This window comes from Pithys albifrons, chromosome 11 (genome assembly GCF_047495875.1).
Source record: "Pithys albifrons albifrons isolate INPA30051 chromosome 11, PitAlb_v1, whole genome shotgun sequence".
Classification (NCBI taxonomy): domain Eukaryota; kingdom Metazoa; phylum Chordata; class Aves; order Passeriformes; family Thamnophilidae; genus Pithys; species Pithys albifrons.
The window spans coordinates 1,356,022-1,376,024 of NC_092468.1; the positions used below are offsets into that span (position 1 = coordinate 1,356,022).

The window sequence follows — 20,003 nt, forward strand, 5'->3', positions numbered from 1 at the left end:
TCCCCCTTTAGAAAGAAGAAACAAAAGCTCAGAGGTATGTTATATTAATTTATTTGGGACACACCAAAAAGGAAAGTCAACTGTTAACGTACAAAAGTACAGAATCCTGGGACAAGATTTACTGTCCTGATTAAAAAGGCACCATGGTCCCAAAGAAGAGTAATCAGAATACATGATTTCAAAATTTCCCCCCTGCTGCAGCAGAAACAGAGCCAGGCTTTGGCTCTATCCACAGTCAAACCCAGTTTAAAGCAAAACCAATTATGATTTCAATGCAATAAACACTGCTCAGCCTGTACAGGATGTTGTGAAAGGAATCACAGCCTAAAAGATGGTCAGACTTTTGGTTTTTTGCTTCCTTTTATTTTTTGAAACAGTGAAGGTGGCAAATCACTAAGTAGGTAACGGGAGGCCGCAGATTGCTGACACCTTTGTCTCGACCTTCTGTCAGACACGTCAGTTCAGCTGAGACCAACAGGCTGAGTGTGGGGCTTCTGAATGAAATGTAATTCCCTGTGGTAGACAGGAAGTCAGACCTGACAACCTTAAATTCCCTGAATCCCTGAAAATCATAAAGCACTACAGAGCTGTGTTCCACATCCGAGCCAACCCCGGTGGATTTGCTTTACACACGAGCATTTATACTGTCAGCTATATCTGTAATACAAAGGGGGGGTTACAGCAGTTATTAAAAAACTTCTACTTCGGCGAGGTCTGCGCTTGGCTATATTCCCTGCTGAAACAGAGCTGCTGGTGTAGAGGCCCAGTGAGAGGCTCAAGTCCAGCACCTCAGGGCTGGAAGGCAAATAGTTTAAACGTGACATAATTTGCACGGGGAAGTCAGTGAAGCACATCAGAGAGGAGGGAGGGCTGTGAAGTGTCAGGCAGCAGAGGCTGGAGGTGCTGCAAACAAACCCGTAACACTTCGGGTGATGAGGAATACACAGTGGGCACTAAATATCCTGGAGCATCTCACCACGAAGGACTTGTCAGAGACACAGAGCGAGGATCCCACCCTGACTAACGAGCCGGGCCCGGGAAGCTGCCGCAGCGCTCGGAGCTGGCGGGACATGGGGCCTGCGCTCGGCCGTGCCCGCGGCACCGGCACCGGCAACGCACTTCATTCCTCCCTTAGCACAGGACTTCAAAGCGGTCCAAGGACTGATTCATCAAAAGTAAAGGAACTGTCAAAATTATTTGTACATGCATTTATTGTTAAAGGGAGCAAAAGCCAAAGAATGAAAAAGCACGAGTTAATGTCAGTAAATGATGTGCAGGACGGAGAGGAAAGAAAACGGGGAAAGGCTGAGATACTGGAGTGGGGAAACCAACATTCACACTGGAAGGTAAACTTTAAACCTGGCAAGTTTGCACTTTTTCTACCAGAGATCTTTTGTGGACAGAGACTCGGGGGTTTTCCATTTTCGGTGTGGTCTGGCAAGGTTTGGGAACCTCACCAGAGACATCTCCAGCACTGAGTTTCACTGGAAGTTCAAGTCTCTCATCTTTAAAAACCAGTAAAGCAACTCTAACTAAAAAAGTCACAGACACGTCACTGCTCAGGATGTACGTGGGCAAGAGGGTCACACTTTGTTCAAACAATCTCTGGGTGGAAAACTGCCATGTCCCCACTGCTGGTCTGCATGACCTCGGGGGTGGAAAAGCAAGCCCAGATCTGGGTGCCTGCTGCTGAGAACACCACAGCTACCCCCACACCTGGGAAGGCGTTTTCTTCCCTATATCCTAAAACGGCAGGATAAGAGTTTATAAAATTATTCTCATCTTAAAACTACATAATGCAATTTGCATTTCTTCCTATATTACTCCCCTCTCCTCAAAGATAAAACATTATCACTTCATTTAGGATTCACACCCCAGATCCTGTATTAGGGACTTCATGATAAAACTCATCCAGTTATGGGGAAGGTTTATCCTGATCAAGGAAACGTCATTAAAATAGAATCTAGAATAAAACATTCAGAATCACCAATGCTTTTACAGCCAAAGCACTCCACTGTCTCCTGATCTCTCCCCCCACCTGGAGCAGGAGAGCAATCCCCTCCAAAAAGCACAGGGTACCTCTCCAGGGCTGGGTGATCCATGCTCAAAACTCACTTCCTTCCTCGCAGAACACGGACCCTGCGGGAAGGGGCCGAGCACCCTCCACCCCGCGGCAGCCGACGGAGCCAGGGCTGCTCAGGACGTGGGTTCTCCATTAGCAACAAGTACAAGTTATTACCCTGCAGTAAATCCGAGTCCCGATTTGTACTGTTAGGCCACCGCTGGCTCAGAAACGTTGAGAGACTTCCAAACTCCACAGATGCAGACAGGACCTTGGAAGAAGAGGCTTATACACTATGTAACCTTGGATCATCCGCTGCATTTGAGCCTTGGCATCGCTGGCCACCGACAGCTCATCCTTCCAAATCCACGTGGTTTAGTCCTTGCTGCTGTTGCCATCATCCCTGCCCTCTTCCCTGGAGGCAGGACGTTCCTGAGCTCTGGCTTGGGGATCTACAACAATCACTTCCAGTGGGTGGTGGGGTTTCAAACTTGCCTCCGGTGCGCACTGCCCCCGCACTCCAGCAGCTGTGCCCCCTCCGTGGCGGGCGCTAGCAGTCCTTCACCTTCTCCACAGTCTCGTAGAAGCCAGGCCTGACCCTGCGGATGCTCATCCGTATGTGCTCGCCCTCCAGGGGCGCGTTGGTGGCAGTGGTGGCCGTAGGGCAGCGGCGCTTGCGCCGGCCCCGCAGCGAGAAGGCCGGGGCGCTGCCGTTCTCCTCCTCTGCGGGGCATGGCTCGTCCACGCTCGTGCCCCTGTCCGACTGCTCCTCGCCCCTGACCTTCTCCTTGGCCTTGCTGCCCTCCTTCTCCTCCCGGGCCAGCTTCCTGAAGTGCTCCAGACACTGGATCTTCTGCCTCCTCTCCATCATCTTCAGCTCCTGCTTCTCTGTGAAATCTTCGTAGTACATTTTTCTCTCGCTCCTCTGGTCTTCCAGAAACTTCCACTCGATGCTGGTCATTTTTATCCCACTGCACTCCTCCAGTTTATCTCTCATTTGCACGTCTGTACAAAACACATCGAAAAGCTTCTCCGAGCCCTCGTTGAATCTGTCGGCTCGCTTGCAGAATGCGTCGTTCTGTCTCTGCTTCCTGGTCTGGTACAACCTGGTGAACTCCTCGTACATTTTGAGGATGAGTTTCTTTATGTTCTGCGTGGCGATGGTGTGCAGGTTGCAGACCAGCCAGTGCTCCTGCAGGTGCTCAGCGAGCAGCTGGGCCGCGTCCTCCTTGGAACGCTGGGCCTGGCCGGCGCGCTTGGGCTGCAGCAGGTACAGCATGTTCTGCACCACATCCCTGCGGGTGGGCAGCACGCCCTGCGCGAACCCCGAGGCCTCCACGTACTCCACAGTGCCCAGAGTCTTGCGCGCCCTCACCTCGGTGTCCACCGCTTCCATGCCTGCGCCGGGACCCCGCGGCTACGACCTGACCTGGAAGGCGAGGGCAGAGAGGAGCGTCAGGACGGAGGGCCGCGGGCCTTGGTTGGACGGCGGCGCCGGCCCAGCCCACCCAGACCCCGCGGGCGGCTCCGCGCCTAATACGGAGCGCCCGGCGCGGGCTCCGCGTTCCTGCGGCCCGTGCGGTGAGTGCCGGCACTTCGCGCGGGCAGCGCGGGCCCAGCCCGGCCCAGCACAGCCGAACGCCGAGTGCCGAACGCCGAACGGGCCCGGCGGGCGCTGCCGAGTGTCGAACGCCGAACGGGCCCGGCGCTGCCCCCCCCGGTACCTCCCCCGGGCCCGACCCCCCCCCCGCGCTCACCGGCAGCGCGCGCGGGGTCCGGCCCGGCGGTACCACCGCCATCTTGGGTACGGGCAGCGCCATCCGCCCCGCCCCGCGCCGGAACCGGCCTCGCCCCTTCCGCTGCGCCCGCGCGCGAGAGGCGCCGGCAGGGCCGGGGGCGCGCGTGGGGCTTCGGCCGGGCACCCTATTGGGCAGTGCGCGGGGGCGAGCGGGGCGCTGATTGGTGGGCACGGCACCGGGGGCCAGCAGGGAGGGCGCTGATTGGTGGGCACGGCACCGTGGGGCAGCAGGGAGGGCGCTGATTGGTGGGCACGGCGCAGTGGGGCAGCAGGGAGGGCGCTGATTGGTGGGCACGGCGCAGTGGGGCAGCAGGGAGGGCGCTGATTGGTGGGCACGGCGCAGTGGGGCAGCAGGGAGGGCGCTGATTGGTGGGTACAGAGCCATGGGGCAGCAGGAGGGCGCTGATTGGTGGGTACAGAGCCATGGGGCAGCAGGAGGGCGCTGATTGGTGGGTACAGAGCCATGGGGCAGCAGGGAGCGTGCTGATTGGTGGGCACGGCACAGTGGGGCAGCAGGGAGGGCGCTGATTGGTGAGTACAGAGACATGGGGCAGCAGGGAGGGCGCTGATTGGTGGGTACAGAGCCATGGGGCAGCAGGGAGGGCGCTGATTGGTGAGTACAGAGACATGGGGCAGCAGGGAGGGCGCTGATTGGTGGGTACAGAGCCATGGAGCAGCAGGGAGCGTGCTGATTGGTGGGCACAGCACAGTGGGGCAGCAGGAGGGCGCTGATTGGTGGAGACGGCACAGTAGGGCAGCAGGGAGGGCGCTGATTGGAGGGTGTGCTGGCCCCGGCAGGGCGGGTGCTGGTCCCCACGTGTCTGTGCCAGGGCGGTGCCAGCAGTGCCAGCAGCGATGGGCGCTGGGACGGAGCCGCGCTGTGACCCATCGGAGGGGTGAGACCCCGCCCTACCCCAGCCCCTCCCAGTGCCCCCCAGCGCCCCTCACCTGCCACCTGCCCCCCAGGAGGGTCTACCTGGACCACAACGCCACCACGCCACCAGCCCCTGAGGTGGCACAGGCCGTGCAGGACGCCCTGAGCCAGGCCTGGGGCAACCCCAGCAGCACCCACCCCGCAGGTAGGGCTGGGATGGGGCCAGGGGGCTCCGGGGCCGGACCCTGAGGCCGGTGGGCCACAGGAAATGCCAGGTCTTGTCCCACAGGCAGGAAGGCCAAGGAACTCATCAGCAGCGCTCGGGAGAGCCTGGCACGGATGGTGGGCGCGCGCCCCGAGGACATCGTGTTCACCTCGGGGGGCACGGAGGTGGGAGCAGTGACCCCCTACCCAACACCCCCCATCCAGCAAGAGCCACAGTGAAGGTGGGCAGGGAGCTTCACTTCCCTCTCTCCTCAGGCCAACAACATGGTGATCCACACTGCCTGCAGGCACTTCCGGGAGGGCCAGCCGGTGGCAGGGCACGGCCGGGGCACACCACACATCGTCACGTCCAGCGTGGAGCATGACTCCATCCGCCTGCCCTTGGAGCAGCTGGGCAAGGAGGGCCTGGCAGGTGGGTGGCACGGGGACAGCATGGCGTTTGCAGGGGGCACATCTCTCCACTGGCACTTCTGTGGAGGGTGGGGACCCACGTGCTCCACGCTGCTCCACTTCTCTCCCCAAGAGGGCTCTGACTCCCCCCACGGTGCCCCTGTTCCCTCAGGGTGATGTGTTCCCTGCCATGCCATCTGTGCACCCACTGCCCGCACACTCTGGTGCCGTTCAGGGGGCATGGGCAGCCCTGGGCACTGCCAGGCTCCCCAGCAAACCTCAGGCCTTGTTCCCTGCTCACAGAGACCACCTTTGTGGCCGTGTCCCTGCGGAGTGGCCGGGCCGAGGTGGACGATGTCCTGGCCGCCATCCGGCCCAACACCTGCCTGGTGTCCATCATGTTGGCCAACAACGAGACTGGCGTCATCATGGTGAGCGTGGGCAGTGTTGGCACAGCCCTGCAGAGGGGTGCCTGGTCAGGGGGCAGGCGGTCCCTGAGGCAGCCCCTCACCCTCCCACAGCCCATCCTGGAGCTGAGCCAGCGCATGCAAGCTCTCAACCAGCGCAGGGCGGCAGAGGGGCTGCCCCGGGTCCTGGTGCACACGGACGCGGCACAGATGATTGGCAAGGGGCGTGTGGACGTGCAGGAACTGGGGGTGGACTATCTCACCATCGTGGGACACAAGGTATGGCCCCACCTCACCACAGTGGGACACAAGGTATGGCCCCACCTCACCATCAGAAGACACAAAGTGTGGCCCCACCTCACCATTAGGGGCCACAAGGTGTGGTCCCACCTCACCATGAGAAGACACAAGGTATGGCCCCACCTCACCATCAGAAGACACAAGGTATGGCCCCACCTCACCATCAGAAGACTCAAAGTGTGGCCCCACCTCACCATTAGGGGCCACAAGGTGTGGTCCCACCTCACCATGAGAAGACACAAGGTATGGCCCCACCTCACCATGAGAAGACACAAGGTATGGCCCCATCTCACCATCAGGGGACACAAGGTATGGCCCCACCTCACCACAGTAGGACACAAGATGTGGCCCTGTTCATGTGGCCCAGCCACTGCTTGCCCTCTCAGACATCTCTGTTGGGGTGCCAGGGGCAATTTGGGTGTCCCCCAGAGCTTGGTACCTCATCAATAGCCAAAGTTTTCCTGCTGGATGGGGCTCTGCAGGCAGACTCTGCTCCTGCAAGTCAGGGCTGATCTGGAATGGGCAGCAGGAGGAGGTCAAGGCCAGGGAGCAGCTCTGCAGTGACCTGTGCCCCTGAGACGGGCAGGGACGTGTGCAGGGGCACAGGAAAGGTGGCTGGCGTGTCCCCAGGTCACAGCGCTCTGTCCCCGCAGTTCTGCGGCCCCCGCATCGGTGCCCTGTACGTGCGCGGCCCCGGCAGCACAGCCCCACTGCACCCTCTGCTCCTCGGAGGGGGCCAAGAGAGGAGCTTCCGCCCAGGGTAAGGGACAGGGGGGCTCTTGGGAGCTGGGGCTCGGGCTGGTGGCCACACCACTGGTGGCTGCCTCCCTGTGCCACTGCCAGCCCAGGGATGAGCAGCCCAGCACAGCAGGGACGTGTGTCTGTAGGGGGGAACTCCCTGGTGCTCAGGCTTTCCACAGGTGAAACTGCCCCCTTCCCAGAGAGGTGCCAGGGCTGGGAGGGGCGGGGGGGTGGGTCCCACACAAGCAATGGCTGTTCCCTGAGGTTGGGTTTTTGGTCAGGAGAAATAACTCACTGCTTTCTCTTCCCTTCCAGCACTGAGAACACCCCAATGATCGCCGGCCTGGGCCAGGTGAGCCAGTGATGGGCAGGGGTGAAGTGGTTCCCTGCAGGTGCCGCCTGGCAGAACCAGCACAGTCATCAGAAGTGACAAACTCGGGGTGCACAGGGGCGGGAGAACTACCGGGAAAGGTGATGGGGCTTTCTGGTGCCAGTGGGAGGAGGTCCTTTGGTTGCAGGTTTGCAGCCCTGGCAGTCTCACAGCTCACGTGATACAGGGCACTGGGAGGCTGTGACAGGACACAGGGAACTTGGTAATCACAGAGCCTGTTCCAGGCTGGACTCCTGTTCTAGGGACAAGACACTGAGGGAGGTGTCAGAGATCTGGGTTTTCTCTCCCCAGGCTGCAGAGTTAGTGAGCAAGAACTGGGAGGCCTACGAGGCTCACATGAGGGATGTCCGGGATTACCTGGAGGCCAGGCTGGAGGTGAGCACACCTGGGCCCTCCCTGGGGTCTCAGCCTGCAGAGTGTAGGGCCTGTCGCAGCATGGGTCACGTCCCTCCAGCCCTACTCATGAACCTAAAGGGGTTCACAGCACTGATTTCTCCAGGCCTCCTTTGGAAAGGAGAGGATCCACTTCAACAGCCACTTTAAGGGCTCCAAGCGACTCTGCAACACCTCTAACTTCTCCATCTTGGGACCAGGCCTCCAAGGTAGCTCTTACCCCGCAGTGCCCTGTGATGTGCCAAGGGAGCACCTCCCAGCTCAGAGCCTCGACCACAATGGTGCTGGGCAGGGAGGCAGGCAGGGGCAGAGCTGTGCTATGTGTACAGAGTGAGCTCTCTCTGTGCTGTGTGTGCAGGGCGAGCTCTGTGCTGTGTGTGCAGGGCGAGGTCTGTGCTGTGTGTGCAGGGCGAGCTCTGTGCTGTGTGTGCAGGGCGAGCTCTCTCTGTGCTGTGTGTGCAGGGCGAGCTCTGTGCTGTGTGTGCAGGGTGAGCTCTGTGCTGTGTGTGCAGGGTGAGCTCTCTCTGTGCTGTGTGTGCAGGGCGAGGTCTGTGCTGTGTGTGCAGGGTGAGCTCTGTGCTGTGTGTGCAGGGCGAGCTCTGTGCTGTGTGTGCAGGGCGAGGTCTGTGCTGTGTGTGCAGGGTGAGCTCTCTCTGTGCTGTGTGTGCAGGGCGAGCTCTCTGTGCTGTGTGTGCAGGGTGAGCTCTCTGTGTGCTGTGTGCAGGGTGAGCTCTCTGTGTGCTGTGTGTGCAGGGCGAGGTCTGTGCTGTGTGTGCAGGGCGAGCTCTCTCTGTGCTGTGTGTGCAGGGTGAGCTCTGTGCTGTGTGTGCAGGGTGAGCTCTCTGTGTGCTGTGTGTGCAGGGCGAGGTCTGTGCTGTGTGTGCAGGGCGAGCTCTCTCTGTGCTGTGTGTGCAGGGCGAGCTCTGTGCTGTGTGTGCAGGGTGAGCTCTCTGTGCTGTGTGTGCAGGGTGAGCTCTCTCTGTGCTGTGTGTGCAGGGTGAGCTCTCTGTGTGCTGTGTGCAGGGTGAGCTCTGTGCTGTGTGTGCAGGGTGAGCTCTCTGTGTGCTGTGTGTGCAGGGTGAGCTCTCTCTGTGCTGTGTGTGCAGGGCGAGCTCTGTGCTGTGTGTGCAGGGCGAGCTCTCTCTGTGCTGTGTGTGCAGGGTGAGCTCTCTCTGTGCTGTGTGTGCAGGGCGAGGTCTGTGCTGTGTGTGCAGGGTGAGCTCTCTGTGTGCTGTGTGCAGGGCGAGCTCTCTCTGTGCTGTGTGCAGGGTGAGCTCTCTCTGTGCTGTGTGTGCAGGGTGAGCTCTGTGCTGTGTGTGCAGGGTGAGCTCTCTCTGTGCTGTGTGTGCAGGGTGAGCTCTGTGCTGTGTGTGCAGGGCGAGCTCTGTGCTGTGTGTGCAGGGTGAGCTCTGTGCTGTGTGTGCAGGGTGAGCTCTCTCTGTGCTGTGTGTGCAGGGCGAGCTCTGTGCTGTGTGTGCAGGGTGAGCTCTGTGCTGTGTGTGCAGGGTGAGCTCTGTGCTGTGTGTGCAGGGTGAGCTCTCTCTGTGCTGTGTGTGCAGGGCGAGCTCTGTGCTGTGTGTGCAGGGTGAGCTCTCTCTGTGCTGTGTGTGCAGGGCGAGCTCTGTGCTGTGTGTGCAGGGTGAGCTCTCTCTGTGCTGTGTGCAGGGTGAGCTCTGTGCTGTGTGTGCAGGGTGAGCTCTCTCTGTGCTGTGTGTGCAGGGTGAGCTCTCTGTGCTGTGTGTGCAGGGTGAGCTCTGTGCTGTGTGTGCAGGGCGAGCTCTGTGCTGTGTGTGCAGGGTGAGCTCTGTGCTGTGTGTGCAGGGTGAGCTCTCTCTGTGCTGTGTGTGCAGGGTGAGCTCTCTCTGTGCTGTGTGTGCAGGGCGAGCTCTGTGCTGTGTGTGCAGGGTGAGCTCTGTGCTGTGTGTGCAGGGTGAGCTCTGTGCTGTGTGTGCAGGGCGAGCTCTCTCTGTGCTGTGTGCAGGGTGAGCTCTCTCTGTGCTGTGTGTGCAGGGTGAGCTCTGTGCTGTGTGTGCAGGGTGAGCTCTCTCTGTGCTGTGTGTGCAGGGTGAGCTCTGTGCTGTGTGTGCAGGGCGAGCTCTGTGCTGTGTGTGCAGGGTGAGCTCTGTGCTGTGTGTGCAGGGTGAGCTCTCTCTGTGCTGTGTGTGCAGGGCGAGGTCTGTGCTGTGTGTGCAGGGTGAGCTCTGTGCTGTGTGTGCAGGGTGAGCTCTCTCTGTGCTGTGTGTGCAGGGTGAGCTCTCTCTGTGCTGTGTGTGCAGGGTGAGCTCTGTGCTGTGTGTGCAGGGTGAGCTCTCTGTGCTGTGTGTGCAGGGTGAGCTCTGTGCTGTGTGTGCAGGGCGAGCTCTGTGCTGTGTGTGCAGGGTGAGCTCTCTCTGTGCTGTGTGTGCAGGGTGAGCTCTCTCTGTGCTGTGTGTGCAGGGCGAGCTCTGTGCTGTGTGTGCAGGGTGAGCTCTGTGCTGTGTGTGCAGGGTGAGCTCTCTGTGTGCTGTGTGTGCAGGGTGAGCTCTCTCTGTGCTGTGTGTGCAGGGTGAGCTCTCTGTGTGCTGTGTGCAGGGTGAGCTCTCTGTGCTGTGTGTGCAGGGCGAGCTCTGTGCTGTGTGTGCAGGGCGAGCTCTGTGCTGTGTGTGCAGGGTGAGCTCTCTGTGCTGTGTGTGCAGGGCGAGCTCTGTGCTGTGTGTGCAGGGTGAGCTCTGTGCTGTGTGTGCAGGGCGAGCTCTGTGCTGTGTGTGCAGGGTGAGCTCTCTCTGTGCTGTGTGTGCAGGGTGAGCTCTCTCTGTGCTGTGTGTGCAGGGTGAGCTCTCTGTGTGCTGTGTGTGCAGGGTGAGCTCTCTGTGTGCTGTGTGTGCAGGGCGAGCTCTGTGCTGTGTGTGCAGGGTGAGCTCTGTGCTGTGTGTGCAGGGTGAGCTCTCTCTGTGCTGTGTGTGCAGGGTGAGCTCTCTCTGTGCTGTGTGTGCAGGGTGAGCTCTCTCTGTGCTGTGTGTGCAGGGCGAGCTCTGTGCTGTGTGTGCAGGGTGAGCTCTCTCTGTGCTGTGTGTGCAGGGCGCAGAGTGCTGGCTCACTGCAAGGTGCTGCTCGCCAGTGTGGGGGCTGCCTGTCACTCGGACAAGGGGGACCGGTAAGTGGCCAGCTTGGCCAGCCCAGGGTGTCTTCCAGGGAACAGTCGGTAGGAGAGGGAAACGGGACAGGCTTGGGCATTGTTCTCTGGAGCAGAGAGGCTGCAGAGCTTTCCAGAGGGGCTGAAGGGCTGTGAGGGGGATATTTGCAGGAGACACAGTTGAACACCTGACTGATGCTTGGAAGGACTTTGTCCCTCCTGGCTGTGGTGATGCAGCTAAGCTTGGAAGTACTTTTGAACTCCTGGCACTGCCAGAAAAGATCTTGGCGCACATCCACGTGTGCCTGGCTCACCTGCTGCCGCCAGTTTGGATCTCCAGGTGGCTTCTCTGGGAATGTGGGGACAGCAGCTGCTTTTGGCCTGCTCTAGAGCAATGCTCTTTAGACATGGCAGAGCTGCCAACCCATGGGGACATGGGACACGTCCCTGGGAGGGGAAGAACCAAATCCACCGTAGGGGAACAAGCCCAGTGGGAGAAGGTGCCTTTGGAGAACAGGCAGGGTGCTATGCAGGAGACAGGTTTGCCTGGAGTACATCAGCACATGTGCTCTCTCCTGCAGCTTGAGGGGGGCCTCCTGATGATGTGTGTGTTTCCTTGGCCCTGGAGTCCAACCCGCTCACCCCATGCCTTGTTCCAGGCCCTCCCCGATCCTGCTGGGCTGTGGGATTGCCCCTGACGTGGCGCAGAATGCCCTGCGGCTGAGCGTGGGCCGGGACACCTCACGGGCAGATGTGGACCTGGCGGTGCAGGACCTGGTGCAGGCTGTGGCACAGCTGGAGCAGCACCCAGCCCCATAGGCCTGGGCATCACTGCAAGCCATCCCCCAGGTCCTGGGCTGGGACCGTGCCTGGGGGCTCTGCCAGCTTGGGCTCAGGGTTTCTGAGGTGGCAGGGAGTGGGGGTGAGGAGGGGGCTTTGCTGGGGCTGGGGCAGCTCAGGAGCTTGCCCAGGACTCCCCCGTGCTGCACAGCAGCATTGCTGCCAGGTGCTCCTTGGCTGCCAGCACCAGTGCCCAGTGCCCAGCTGGCTGCAGCCACGTGCACATGTTGGCACAAGGGAGTCCAGCCATGAAAGCCATGGGAGGTGGAGCCTTTTGCCCTGGTTGCTTTCCACAAAGGAAGCTTTCCTGCTGTCTGAGCAGTCAGAGGAAGAAAGACCATCTGCTCCAGTGGGAAGTCAGTTGATAGAAGCACAGCAAGATTCGGGGCTGGCAGCTGCCCTGCCCAAAGCTACCAAAGGGCTTTTTGGCTGGGCATGGCTTTCCCAGCTCTGCGTTGCTTTACCTCCTCCCCTTTCTCCTGTCCTCTCTACAGTGGGCACAGCTCCTGTTGCCACCTCCTCCTGCTCCTCAAGGAAATCGTGGTTGGGGCAGCTGTAACTGTGCCAGCACCTGAGGAAATGTGTCTCCTGCATGGCCTGACGTGGGAGGACACGAGTGTCACACGGACCAGGAGCTGGGCTGGCTGGTGTCAGGGAACCTGCTCTCCCCAGGGCTTCATAGGAATAAAAGTAATTGCTGCTGCTCTGGCCTTTTCCCAAGTAAAATGTATTTTCCACGGGGGAAGCTGGACTGGTTGGGTTCATCTGGGTGATGCATTTTTCCTTGGAAAATGCTTATGTCCCAGAACAGAGGCACAGTCCGCTGGAGCATGGCAGTGCCTGCTGGGCCTGGTTGGCATGGAGACCACGGACACAGAGTCTGATGCTGGCCTTTCTCTTTACAGCCATGCATTAGCTCAGCCAGGAACAGTATTTGCAACCATAGAACCCTGAGGCTTTTTGTAAATCTCATTTCTAACTGGAGCATTAGGGCCCAGACACCCTGACTGCAAGTCCCTGGTACCTTCCAGGCTGGTCAGGGTTACCAGCAGTGCTCACACCTCGACCTCAAATCCAATCTTTATTTCTGCCTTTTCCCCCCCCCTCCCTTGCATAATGGTTGAAACTTCTTTTAGAAAAAGTGGTTCCATAGAAAGAATTTGGCTCTGCTTCAGGGATCGGTGCTTAATTTATCATAGGCCTCCTAATTCTTGGAGATCTTTCCCATGTGTGGCACAACTGGAGATTCAGTGTTTGGGGCTCTCCTTCCCCCACAGGAGATCTGGGCTTCCTGCATTGGTTGAGACAGAAATTTAACCACAAAGCACAAAAAGCTTTACTGACTTCTTTATATACACAGGAAATGCAAGTTTTAGCACAGAAATGTAGCATTATTTCCTTTACAACATTGCAGGCAAAGCTTAAGAAGCGTTGCAGAGGATATGAGAACTACATTGTAATGGTTTCACTGCTCATTCTCTTACTACCACAGCACAGGAATGAGAGTCTCTAGTGAATCCCTCTGTATTGCCTTATCCAGGGAAGGTGAGGAAGAACATGTGTGGCTTGGTCTGCCCTTCTCTGGGCCAGCCTGTGCTTCTGCTCACACGGCCTGTGTGGTGACCTTTGGTGTATGACAAAAAGTCAGTGGTTATATGCAGCAGAAAAAATTCACCTGGCATGGGAGTCTGGAAACACCAACATTGCTACATGAGCTGAGAATTTAAATGTCAGAGAGAGGATCTGACCACTACTTTGGGACACAAGAGTTGAAATGAGTTACTTTCACTTGGTCACAGCCAGAACTGGACAGCAAAGCTGTGGTTCATTTAATGGAGGAATCCACAATCTCCTGATAATCTTGCTGCCTTAAGTTCTTCCAGGAGAGTTTGTAACACGCAAGAAAGAAAACACTAACCAAAATAACAGCTCCCCCAAGCAGGTCCCAGGTGCCTGGGACAATGCGCAGCACCAGGAGCTGCAGGACCATGGCGATGACGATCTCCAGGTGCTGCACGGTGCTCACCAGAGCAGGGTGGAACTTGCTCAGGGCATAGTAGACCCCCAAGAAGGCAGCAGTGGAGCACAGGCAGATGGCAAGGAGATAGCTCCAGGTTTCCCCATCCAGCGGGACAATTGGCTCTTGGAGCAGGAACATGGTGGACGCTCCCCACACTGTCCCTGTCCAGCTGAAGGTGAATAGGGCTGTCCACATGCTGATGTTGTCCTTGATGGACCTGTAGACTATCATGGAGAGGGCAGTGGCCAGACCAGCCATGACAGTCATGGTATAGCCAAAACCTTCCTTCCAGGTGCTCAGGAAAGAGTTTTCCTCTTTAACAATGTTGGGGATCATGACCAGACAAACGCCCAACATGCTGCCAAGTACAGTAACTACATCAATGTAAGCCATTCCTTCATCCATGAGTAAGAGAGCAAGAATGGCACTGAACACTGTGGTGGTCGCCCTCCACATGATGGTCCCATTGCTGGGGGGCACTATGGAGAAGGAGGTGTAGGCACAGGTAATAGAGACCACATTGCAGACCCCGTAGAAGAAGAGCCGGAGCCTGTAGCCTTTGGGGCCGAAGGGAGGCTCGTGGTGGTAACACACCACAGTGATGGACAGCACCTGCAGGACCGACCGGATGAAAATCAGCTCTAGGGATGGCACTTTGGAGCGGTCAGCAATCAATCTTGTGATTAGAGCCACACATCCGTGAGCCACGGCAGACCCAAAAAGGACAGCCCATGTTCTTCTGGACTGCAAGATACTGCCTTCAGGAAAGTGCTGGGATTGTCCAGTCTTGTCAGGCTTGGGCAGTTGTGCTGGCTTGGTGTCTATTGTACCAAAGAAAGTCCTTTCTCTCTTTTTGCCATCACTCAGTAATCTTCTCTTAGGATTATCCTCCACGAATGTTCCAGTGTCTTCATTAACATCCTCACACCCCTCTTCTCCTGGCTGGGGATAATGAGAGGTGTATTTCACTGTTACGGTGTTGGGATGGATTTTTACTTGTTTTTTGATGGGGTATTTTTGGGAAGACATATCCGTTTCCTTAGAGAAATGACCTGGTCTTAAGAAAATAAACCAAATACCCTGTTATTTAATGAGTCAGAGGTTCATTAGTATGTAAATGCTCTTAGTGTTTACAAGCTATTTTTATCAACCAAGTCCAAGTACTAGTCTAGTAGACTGTTCTTGGTCTTGCTTTAATTTTCCACTGAGTTACTGCTTAATACCTCTGATAGCGGGGCCATTTGGGTCTCCTTAAAAGTCAGCCATGGCACTTCACATTAGTCACTGATTTTTGAAAATAACATATATTCTCATTATGTATGGTATGCATAATGCATTCTAGTACGTTCTTATTCTAGTGAGAAAGTTTTCTTGCTAAGCTTTTAACTCAGTAATTATGAGTTACTGTTATTTGCTTGCCAGTGTTAGGAGGAGAAATTTGGCTGGAGGAGGTGACAGAGAGCAACACAGGGGAATAGGGAGCACCCCAAGCAAGTCAGCACTTAGCATATGAATAACAACACATCTTTGAACAATACTTGGACACTGTTAAACCTTGCTGTCTTCCAGTGAAAGGCCATTTCCCACTACACACGCGGTGCCTGTGATTGGTGAAGGGTGGGTCAGGTTAATTCAGGCAGGAACTCACTGAAATTACTTCGTTCTCACAGCACCCCCCCATCTGCGCAGAGCCCTTCCGAGTGAAGTGGCAGGAGCAGAAATGAAGCCTTCCCTGCTTTCTATTCACGCCAGCAAATAAACCTGTGCAGACCTTACCTGTGACAGAGAGATTTAATCCCAGGCCAGATGGGGAAAACAGCTCTTCGTCATCTCCATCCTTGTCCGGGCGTCTAGACAGAAGGAGCAGCTGCTCTCAGGCATCCTGTAGAAAGGTTATGATCATCTCAGCACAGAAGGAAAAACCCAAGGGAGGCACAAAGCCCCCAAAACTCTAGATGGAGAGAAAGCAGTTGGTGTCGTCTTGTCAAAAACCACTCCTCAGCCATCTCCCAGAATTACTGATGGAACTGATCCAATGAACAAGTGGTGGTTTTGTGACGAAACGGTTCCTCCAGTGTAATGATTTAAAGCAAATTCCCCATTCCGTGGCTGCTGTCCTGTCTCACAGCGCTGCGGAGCAGACGATGTCCTGGAGTACCCACCCTCCCCTCCACTGACCCACCCCACGCTGCCCTGCAGGGATCCATGCCAAGAGCCGAGCGCAGCCCCGCGGGCAGCAGCAGCAGCAGCTCGACCGCTGTGGGGATGGGTGTGACGGTCCTTGCCCCCGGGGAGGGCCGAACAGCGGAGCAAGGCGGGTCCTGCGGGTGCTGGAGCGCAGGCGATGGGCTGGCGGGCTGAGGAGATCCAAAGGCAATGTCACCGCGTGTGCAGCGTCTCCTCGCACAAAACACTGAAAATACAGCCGCCAGCTTCAGCCGCGGCGCTTTCTCCCTCCCTAATCCGTGACAGCCAAGCACTGCCTGTATCTCCTTGCAAATACGATTTCCACGCGAATGGGACAGTCTGCCTTTCTCCCAGGCTGTTTGCCAATCCCCTGCTACTGCCCGGATCCGCCGCCGCCTGCTCCCCGCGGCCCCGGCAGGGATCGGGGCAGCAGCGCGGAGGGGCAGCGGCGGCCCCGGCACGGATCGGGGTGGGTGGGAGCGCGGAGGGGCAGCGGCGGCCGCGGCTCTCAGGGAAGGGGCAGCGCCGCTTCGGACCTGCACAGGTAAGAGCGTCTGAGGACAAGAACCACCCTGGTCTCTGCAGGAGGCCCCGTCCGGCACTGCGGGTCGCATTTCTGCTGCTGCGGAGCTGAGCTGAGAGGAGCGCCCAGGGCAGCTTCTCGGGCAGGAAGCTCGAGAACAAGCCCCTGCAATGGCTGGGAGGAAGGACAGCGAGGGGGGCTCCGCGTCCGCCGTGCTCGGGCAGCGCCAGCGACCCGCCCCGCACTCCCAGGGCCCAGCAGGGCTCCGCCCGCTTCGCCCTTCTCTGCCTTCAATCGTCCCTGCCCTTCTCCACTTCAGTGGTTCACTTCGGAACCCTTGAACGCGCAAATGCAGAAGTCCAGCGAGGCAGTGGTGTCCCCCAGCACGGCTTTCCCTCCCTGGCGTTTTCTTTGTGTTACAAATCCGCTCTTCTGCCTTGCTGTGTTCCATAAAATTAGGATCTTCTTGGTTTAAAGCACAACATATGGATCAGGAATAAAATAAGCGGAAGGAAAAGAAGACAAAAGGTGGACAACAGGCATTATTACTCGAGTGACAGGAGGTCTGGCCCGGGGGAACTCGGACATTTCGTTCAGAAGCAGCCTGGGAAAGTCTGCAACTGGTTATGAAACCAAAACAGCGAATTTGTTACCATCAGCATACAAAGGCAACTTTCATGACTTTAGATTACATATTCTTTCAACAAATAGTTGCGAATCCAACAAAGCAGTTGCACAGCTCGTACTGGGGCTGTGTGATGTGCTCGGGCAGCTCTCCGGAGGCAAACAATGGCTCGGGAGCAGCTGCTCCAAATGGCTGTGCTGCGCAGACACTGCTCCCTGCACTCCCTGGGAATGCACAGCTGGGAGCTCCGGGAGGTGGAGGGCAAACATGTGTGACAGGCAGGAGATGAGAAGTAACAAAGAACAGAAAAATAACAGAAGTGCTTAAACCGAGAGTTTGTTTTCCCTACTAAATATTGAGCGTATGACAAATGTGATGCCAACCCTCCCCTGGTACATTATTTGTACTCTTTGGTGCTTTTCCTGACCACCGAGGTTTTCCATAGAGACTGAGGTTAGGGCATATCCCAAAATCCATTAAGTCTGTCTCTGACACAAATTTAAAATAGACAGGAATCAGCACAGCCCATGCAGACAACCTGCTTTTTCTGCCAGTGCCTTTTGTAGAAATGACATGAAGTCTTCATTTTACCTTTATATCCAGAAACATAACATGGTTTATTTGCATTTTCAATGAAAACTGTGATTTCAAATCAAGAGTAATACAAGGCTGAACACGAAGCACATGCAAAATTCTCAAGTTACATAATAAACATTCCCAATTCAAACAGCCACCTGGGACACCCGTTTAAATTACCAGCTCATGGAAATCACTGACTGTCAAAGTTGATGCTGCTTTTCTGTGGGTGAACAAATAATCCCCAAGGACTCAGTAAATGGCACAAACCATTAATAGTACACACACCATAATTTCTTTTAAAAGGAAAACCCCCCAAAAGTCCCCTCCTTGCTCAGTCACTGCACATGCTGGTTACCCAGGCAGAAATGGGTGATTATTTGCCACGTGGCTGCTGGGGGTGGGAGGCTGAGCTCTCCTTGCCGTGCCTGAAGGAACGAAGGCTTTGAGGTTTGACTGGTGATTTTAACCACCAATTTTCAATGGACTGAAGGAAAAGTACTTTCATCTTCTGCCACATTGGCTGAAATCAGTCAAGTGACTGCAATTTATGAGGAAGGACTCACAGACATGGCGATTGCTGCCCTTAGGGAGTCAATAACGAGAACTCGGCCATCCCCGTGCTCTGAGAGAGGATGCTGCTGTGGAAAATCCCCCAATCCTGACTGGATCAGGCTGAGATTAGCAGAGGGGTGGGGAGCAATCTCTACAGGGTAACTACAGACTGACAGTTTTCCCTGAATATCAGATGCACAAAAGACCCACCCACCCCTACAAAGCCACAGGGCTGACTGAACTCGAGCCACCTTCACTAAGCACTTCCATTCACTGACTTCTCACCACGAGGGTTTTACTTTTGATTCCTTATCAGGGACAGGGAAATCTCCTAAATTCCTGGTTCAGCACCATTAAAGCACCTGAACCTTGCTGGGCATTCTTGGGTGCTTGACAGTTCAGGCAACTGCTCATGCCAAGGGAGCTACACTCATGGGGATGCCCAAGTACCTTTCTCTTTTTAGCTGGATTGATACAAAACAATGGTATTAAAAATACATGCAAATAAACTCGAGTCTTTATTAAAATTTAATAGCAAAAGGTATTTAAAAAAGGAAGGAGCAATTACATGAAACGAGCTTTTAGCACTTAAGCACGAGAGCAAACATTATACAGAAACCAACAAACCGGTACCCCGCGTCTTCAAATCGATTGAGTCACGCCCAGCAGCACTGCCTGAGGGAAGAGTCAGCACGGCCTTCACAGAATACAAACATAAACCTTCCACTTAAGCCCCATGAATTGTCAGGATGTTCCTGATTATATTTTGCTGCCAAAAAAGTGACCTGTATTTGTGCTAGTTTGCTAAAGCCACCACATGTGGTTTCAGTGGGATTATATATGACACCTTTAAGTTCTCTTGCTTCCTCTAACTTACTCTCCTGCTGTACAGGGCTCCCTATGCGTCCACTTCCACGAAAAAATACTATTTTCTGATTTCTCCATTCATGCCTGTTGCCTGCTCCATCTACTACCTCTGCATCAGCAACACTTGCATTAAAGTGATTTTGGAAGAGCCACGTTGCCTGAACACTTCCCATTCCAAAAACCTGAATCTGAACAAACCCCTTCAGACCACAACTCCAGGCACGAGGAAAGTGTAACAGAAGTATAGTCCCCTGTAGTATCAGAAAACAGGAAAACAGCTTGGTCAGATGGAAGAAAGGCTTTAAGAGGTACATAACAACGGGGTGAAGCACCTTGGGGCTCCCGACGGAGGACAGGTTAAGATTAGAGATACCTCGCGTACTGCTCTGGATCCTCTCCGAGCCGGCTCTAGAGCCCGGGCCCGGCAGCGGGAGGCGCGGCCGGAGCGGGAGCGGTGCGGGGAGAGGGAGCGGTGCGGGGAGCGCGGCCGGAGCGGGAGCGGTGCGGGGAGCGCGGCTGAAGCGGGAGCAGTGCGGGGAGCGCGGCCGGAGCGGGAGCAGTGCGGGGAGAGGGAGCGGTGCGGAGAGCGCGGCTGGAGCGGGAGCCGGGACGGCAGCTGAGCCCGGTGGGAGCAAGCCCGGAGAGCCCGCGGGGCGGGCACAGCCCCCGGGCCCGGGGCGAGGGGCAGCCGCTGCCCGAGGCGGGTCCCTGCAGCCCCCGGGCCCCGCTGGAGCTCCCGACGCTCGCAGGGCCGCAGCCCCGCCTGGCGCCCCCGCCCCGGCCGCGCCCCCTGCCGCCCCGCCCAGCCCGCGGGCAGCACCGGCATCGCCGGCCCGCCGGGCGCTCCGGGTCCCCGCCCTATCGCGACAGTCGCCCTTCTCACCGATGTCCCTGTCACTGCCGTCTCATGGAGCTCAGGGCCGCGCCCGCTCTGTCGCGATAGTCGCGCCCCCCCACCCCGCCGCCGCCAGTGTCCGTGTCTCGTGTCTTACGGAGCTCGGGGTGGGCCCCCAGCCCCACCCTGTCGCGACAGTCGCCCCCCTCTCCCCCCCCGCGCGGAAGTCCGTATCCCCGCGGCGCACGCGCGGGCCGTTTTCGCGCGAAAGACGCTTTCCCG

General features: G+C 57.0%; 4 protein-coding genes across 8 annotated transcripts in view; 2 read left to right on the top strand and 2 right to left on the bottom strand.

The window, feature by feature from the left end:
- Positions 1–35: 35 nt before the first annotated feature.
- Positions 36–3,927, bottom strand: LOC139677191 (uncharacterized). The gene is made up of 2 exons (XM_071566934.1): positions 3,820–3,927; positions 36–3,491 (listed from the first exon to the last, which is right to left on the bottom strand). The coding sequence occupies exon 2, from the start codon at positions 3,456–3,458 to the stop codon at positions 2,613–2,615; it is 846 nt and encodes a 281-aa protein (XP_071423035.1). The 5' UTR covers positions 3,459–3,491; positions 3,820–3,927; the 3' UTR covers positions 36–2,612.
- On the top strand, positions 3,911–14,916 carry SCLY (selenocysteine lyase). Of its 3 annotated transcripts, XR_011698788.1 has the most exons (15): positions 3,911–4,024; positions 4,659–4,756; positions 4,827–4,939; positions 5,024–5,124; positions 5,215–5,371; positions 5,653–5,780; positions 5,871–6,035; positions 6,710–6,816; positions 7,113–7,149; positions 7,480–7,563; positions 7,688–7,790; positions 10,639–10,714; positions 11,353–11,542; positions 12,028–12,223; positions 13,074–13,091. XR_011698788.1 is itself a non-coding variant. In XM_071566929.1 (14 exons), exons 2-13 carry the CDS (start codon positions 4,716–4,718, stop codon positions 11,510–11,512), a joined length of 1,272 nt encoding a protein of 423 aa, XP_071423030.1. In that variant the 5' UTR covers positions 3,911–4,024; positions 4,659–4,715; the 3' UTR covers positions 11,513–11,542; positions 12,028–14,915. The 3 variants fall into 3 exon arrangements, 2 of the variants coding, with proteins under 2 accessions (XP_071423030.1, XP_071423031.1); XM_071566929.1 differs by having other exon boundaries at positions 12,028–14,915; XM_071566930.1 differs by lacking the exon at positions 3,911–4,024 and adding an exon at positions 4,179–4,514 and having other exon boundaries at positions 12,028–14,916.
- Positions 12,857–19,887, bottom strand: SLC35G2 (solute carrier family 35 member G2). 3 transcript variants are annotated; one of them, XM_071566933.1, is made up of 3 exons: positions 19,770–19,887; positions 15,330–15,435; positions 12,857–14,610 (listed from the first exon to the last, which is right to left on the bottom strand). In XM_071566933.1, exon 3 carries the CDS (start codon positions 14,580–14,582, stop codon positions 13,359–13,361), a length of 1,224 nt encoding a protein of 407 aa, XP_071423034.1. In that variant the 5' UTR covers positions 14,583–14,610; positions 15,330–15,435; positions 19,770–19,887; the 3' UTR covers positions 12,857–13,358. The 3 variants fall into 3 exon arrangements, with proteins under 3 accessions (XP_071423034.1, XP_071423032.1, XP_071423033.1); XM_071566931.1 differs by lacking the exon at positions 19,770–19,887 and adding an exon at positions 19,260–19,756; XM_071566932.1 differs by lacking the exon at positions 19,770–19,887 and adding an exon at positions 15,736–16,252.
- STAG1 (STAG1 cohesin complex component) overlaps positions 19,176–20,003 on the top strand; it is a 194,606-nt gene continuing 193,778 nt past the window's right edge. Inside the window, exon 1 of the mRNA XM_071566923.1 lies at positions 19,176–19,194. The gene's annotated coding sequence lies outside the window, so the exon portion shown is untranslated. The remainder of the gene's footprint in view (positions 19,195–20,003) is intronic.

Coding starts and splice junctions, on each gene's coding strand:
- LOC139677191 (XM_071566934.1), bottom strand. CDS start 3,458: ATGGAAGCGGTGGACACCGAGGTGAGGGCGCGCAAGACTCTGGGCACT.
- SCLY (XM_071566929.1), top strand. CDS start 4,716: ATGGGCGCTGGGACGGAGCCGCGCTGTGACCCATCGGAGGG. Junction 4,940..5,023: donor CAGCAGCACCCACCCCGCAG/GTAGGGCTGGGA, acceptor CTTGTCCCACAG/GCAGGAAGGCCAAGGAACTC. Junction 6,036..6,709: donor TCACCATCGTGGGACACAAG/GTATGGCCCCAC, acceptor CTGTCCCCGCAG/TTCTGCGGCCCCCGCATCGG.
- SLC35G2 (XM_071566933.1), bottom strand. CDS start 14,582: ATGTCTTCCCAAAAATACCCCATCAAAAAACAAGTAAAAATCCATCCC.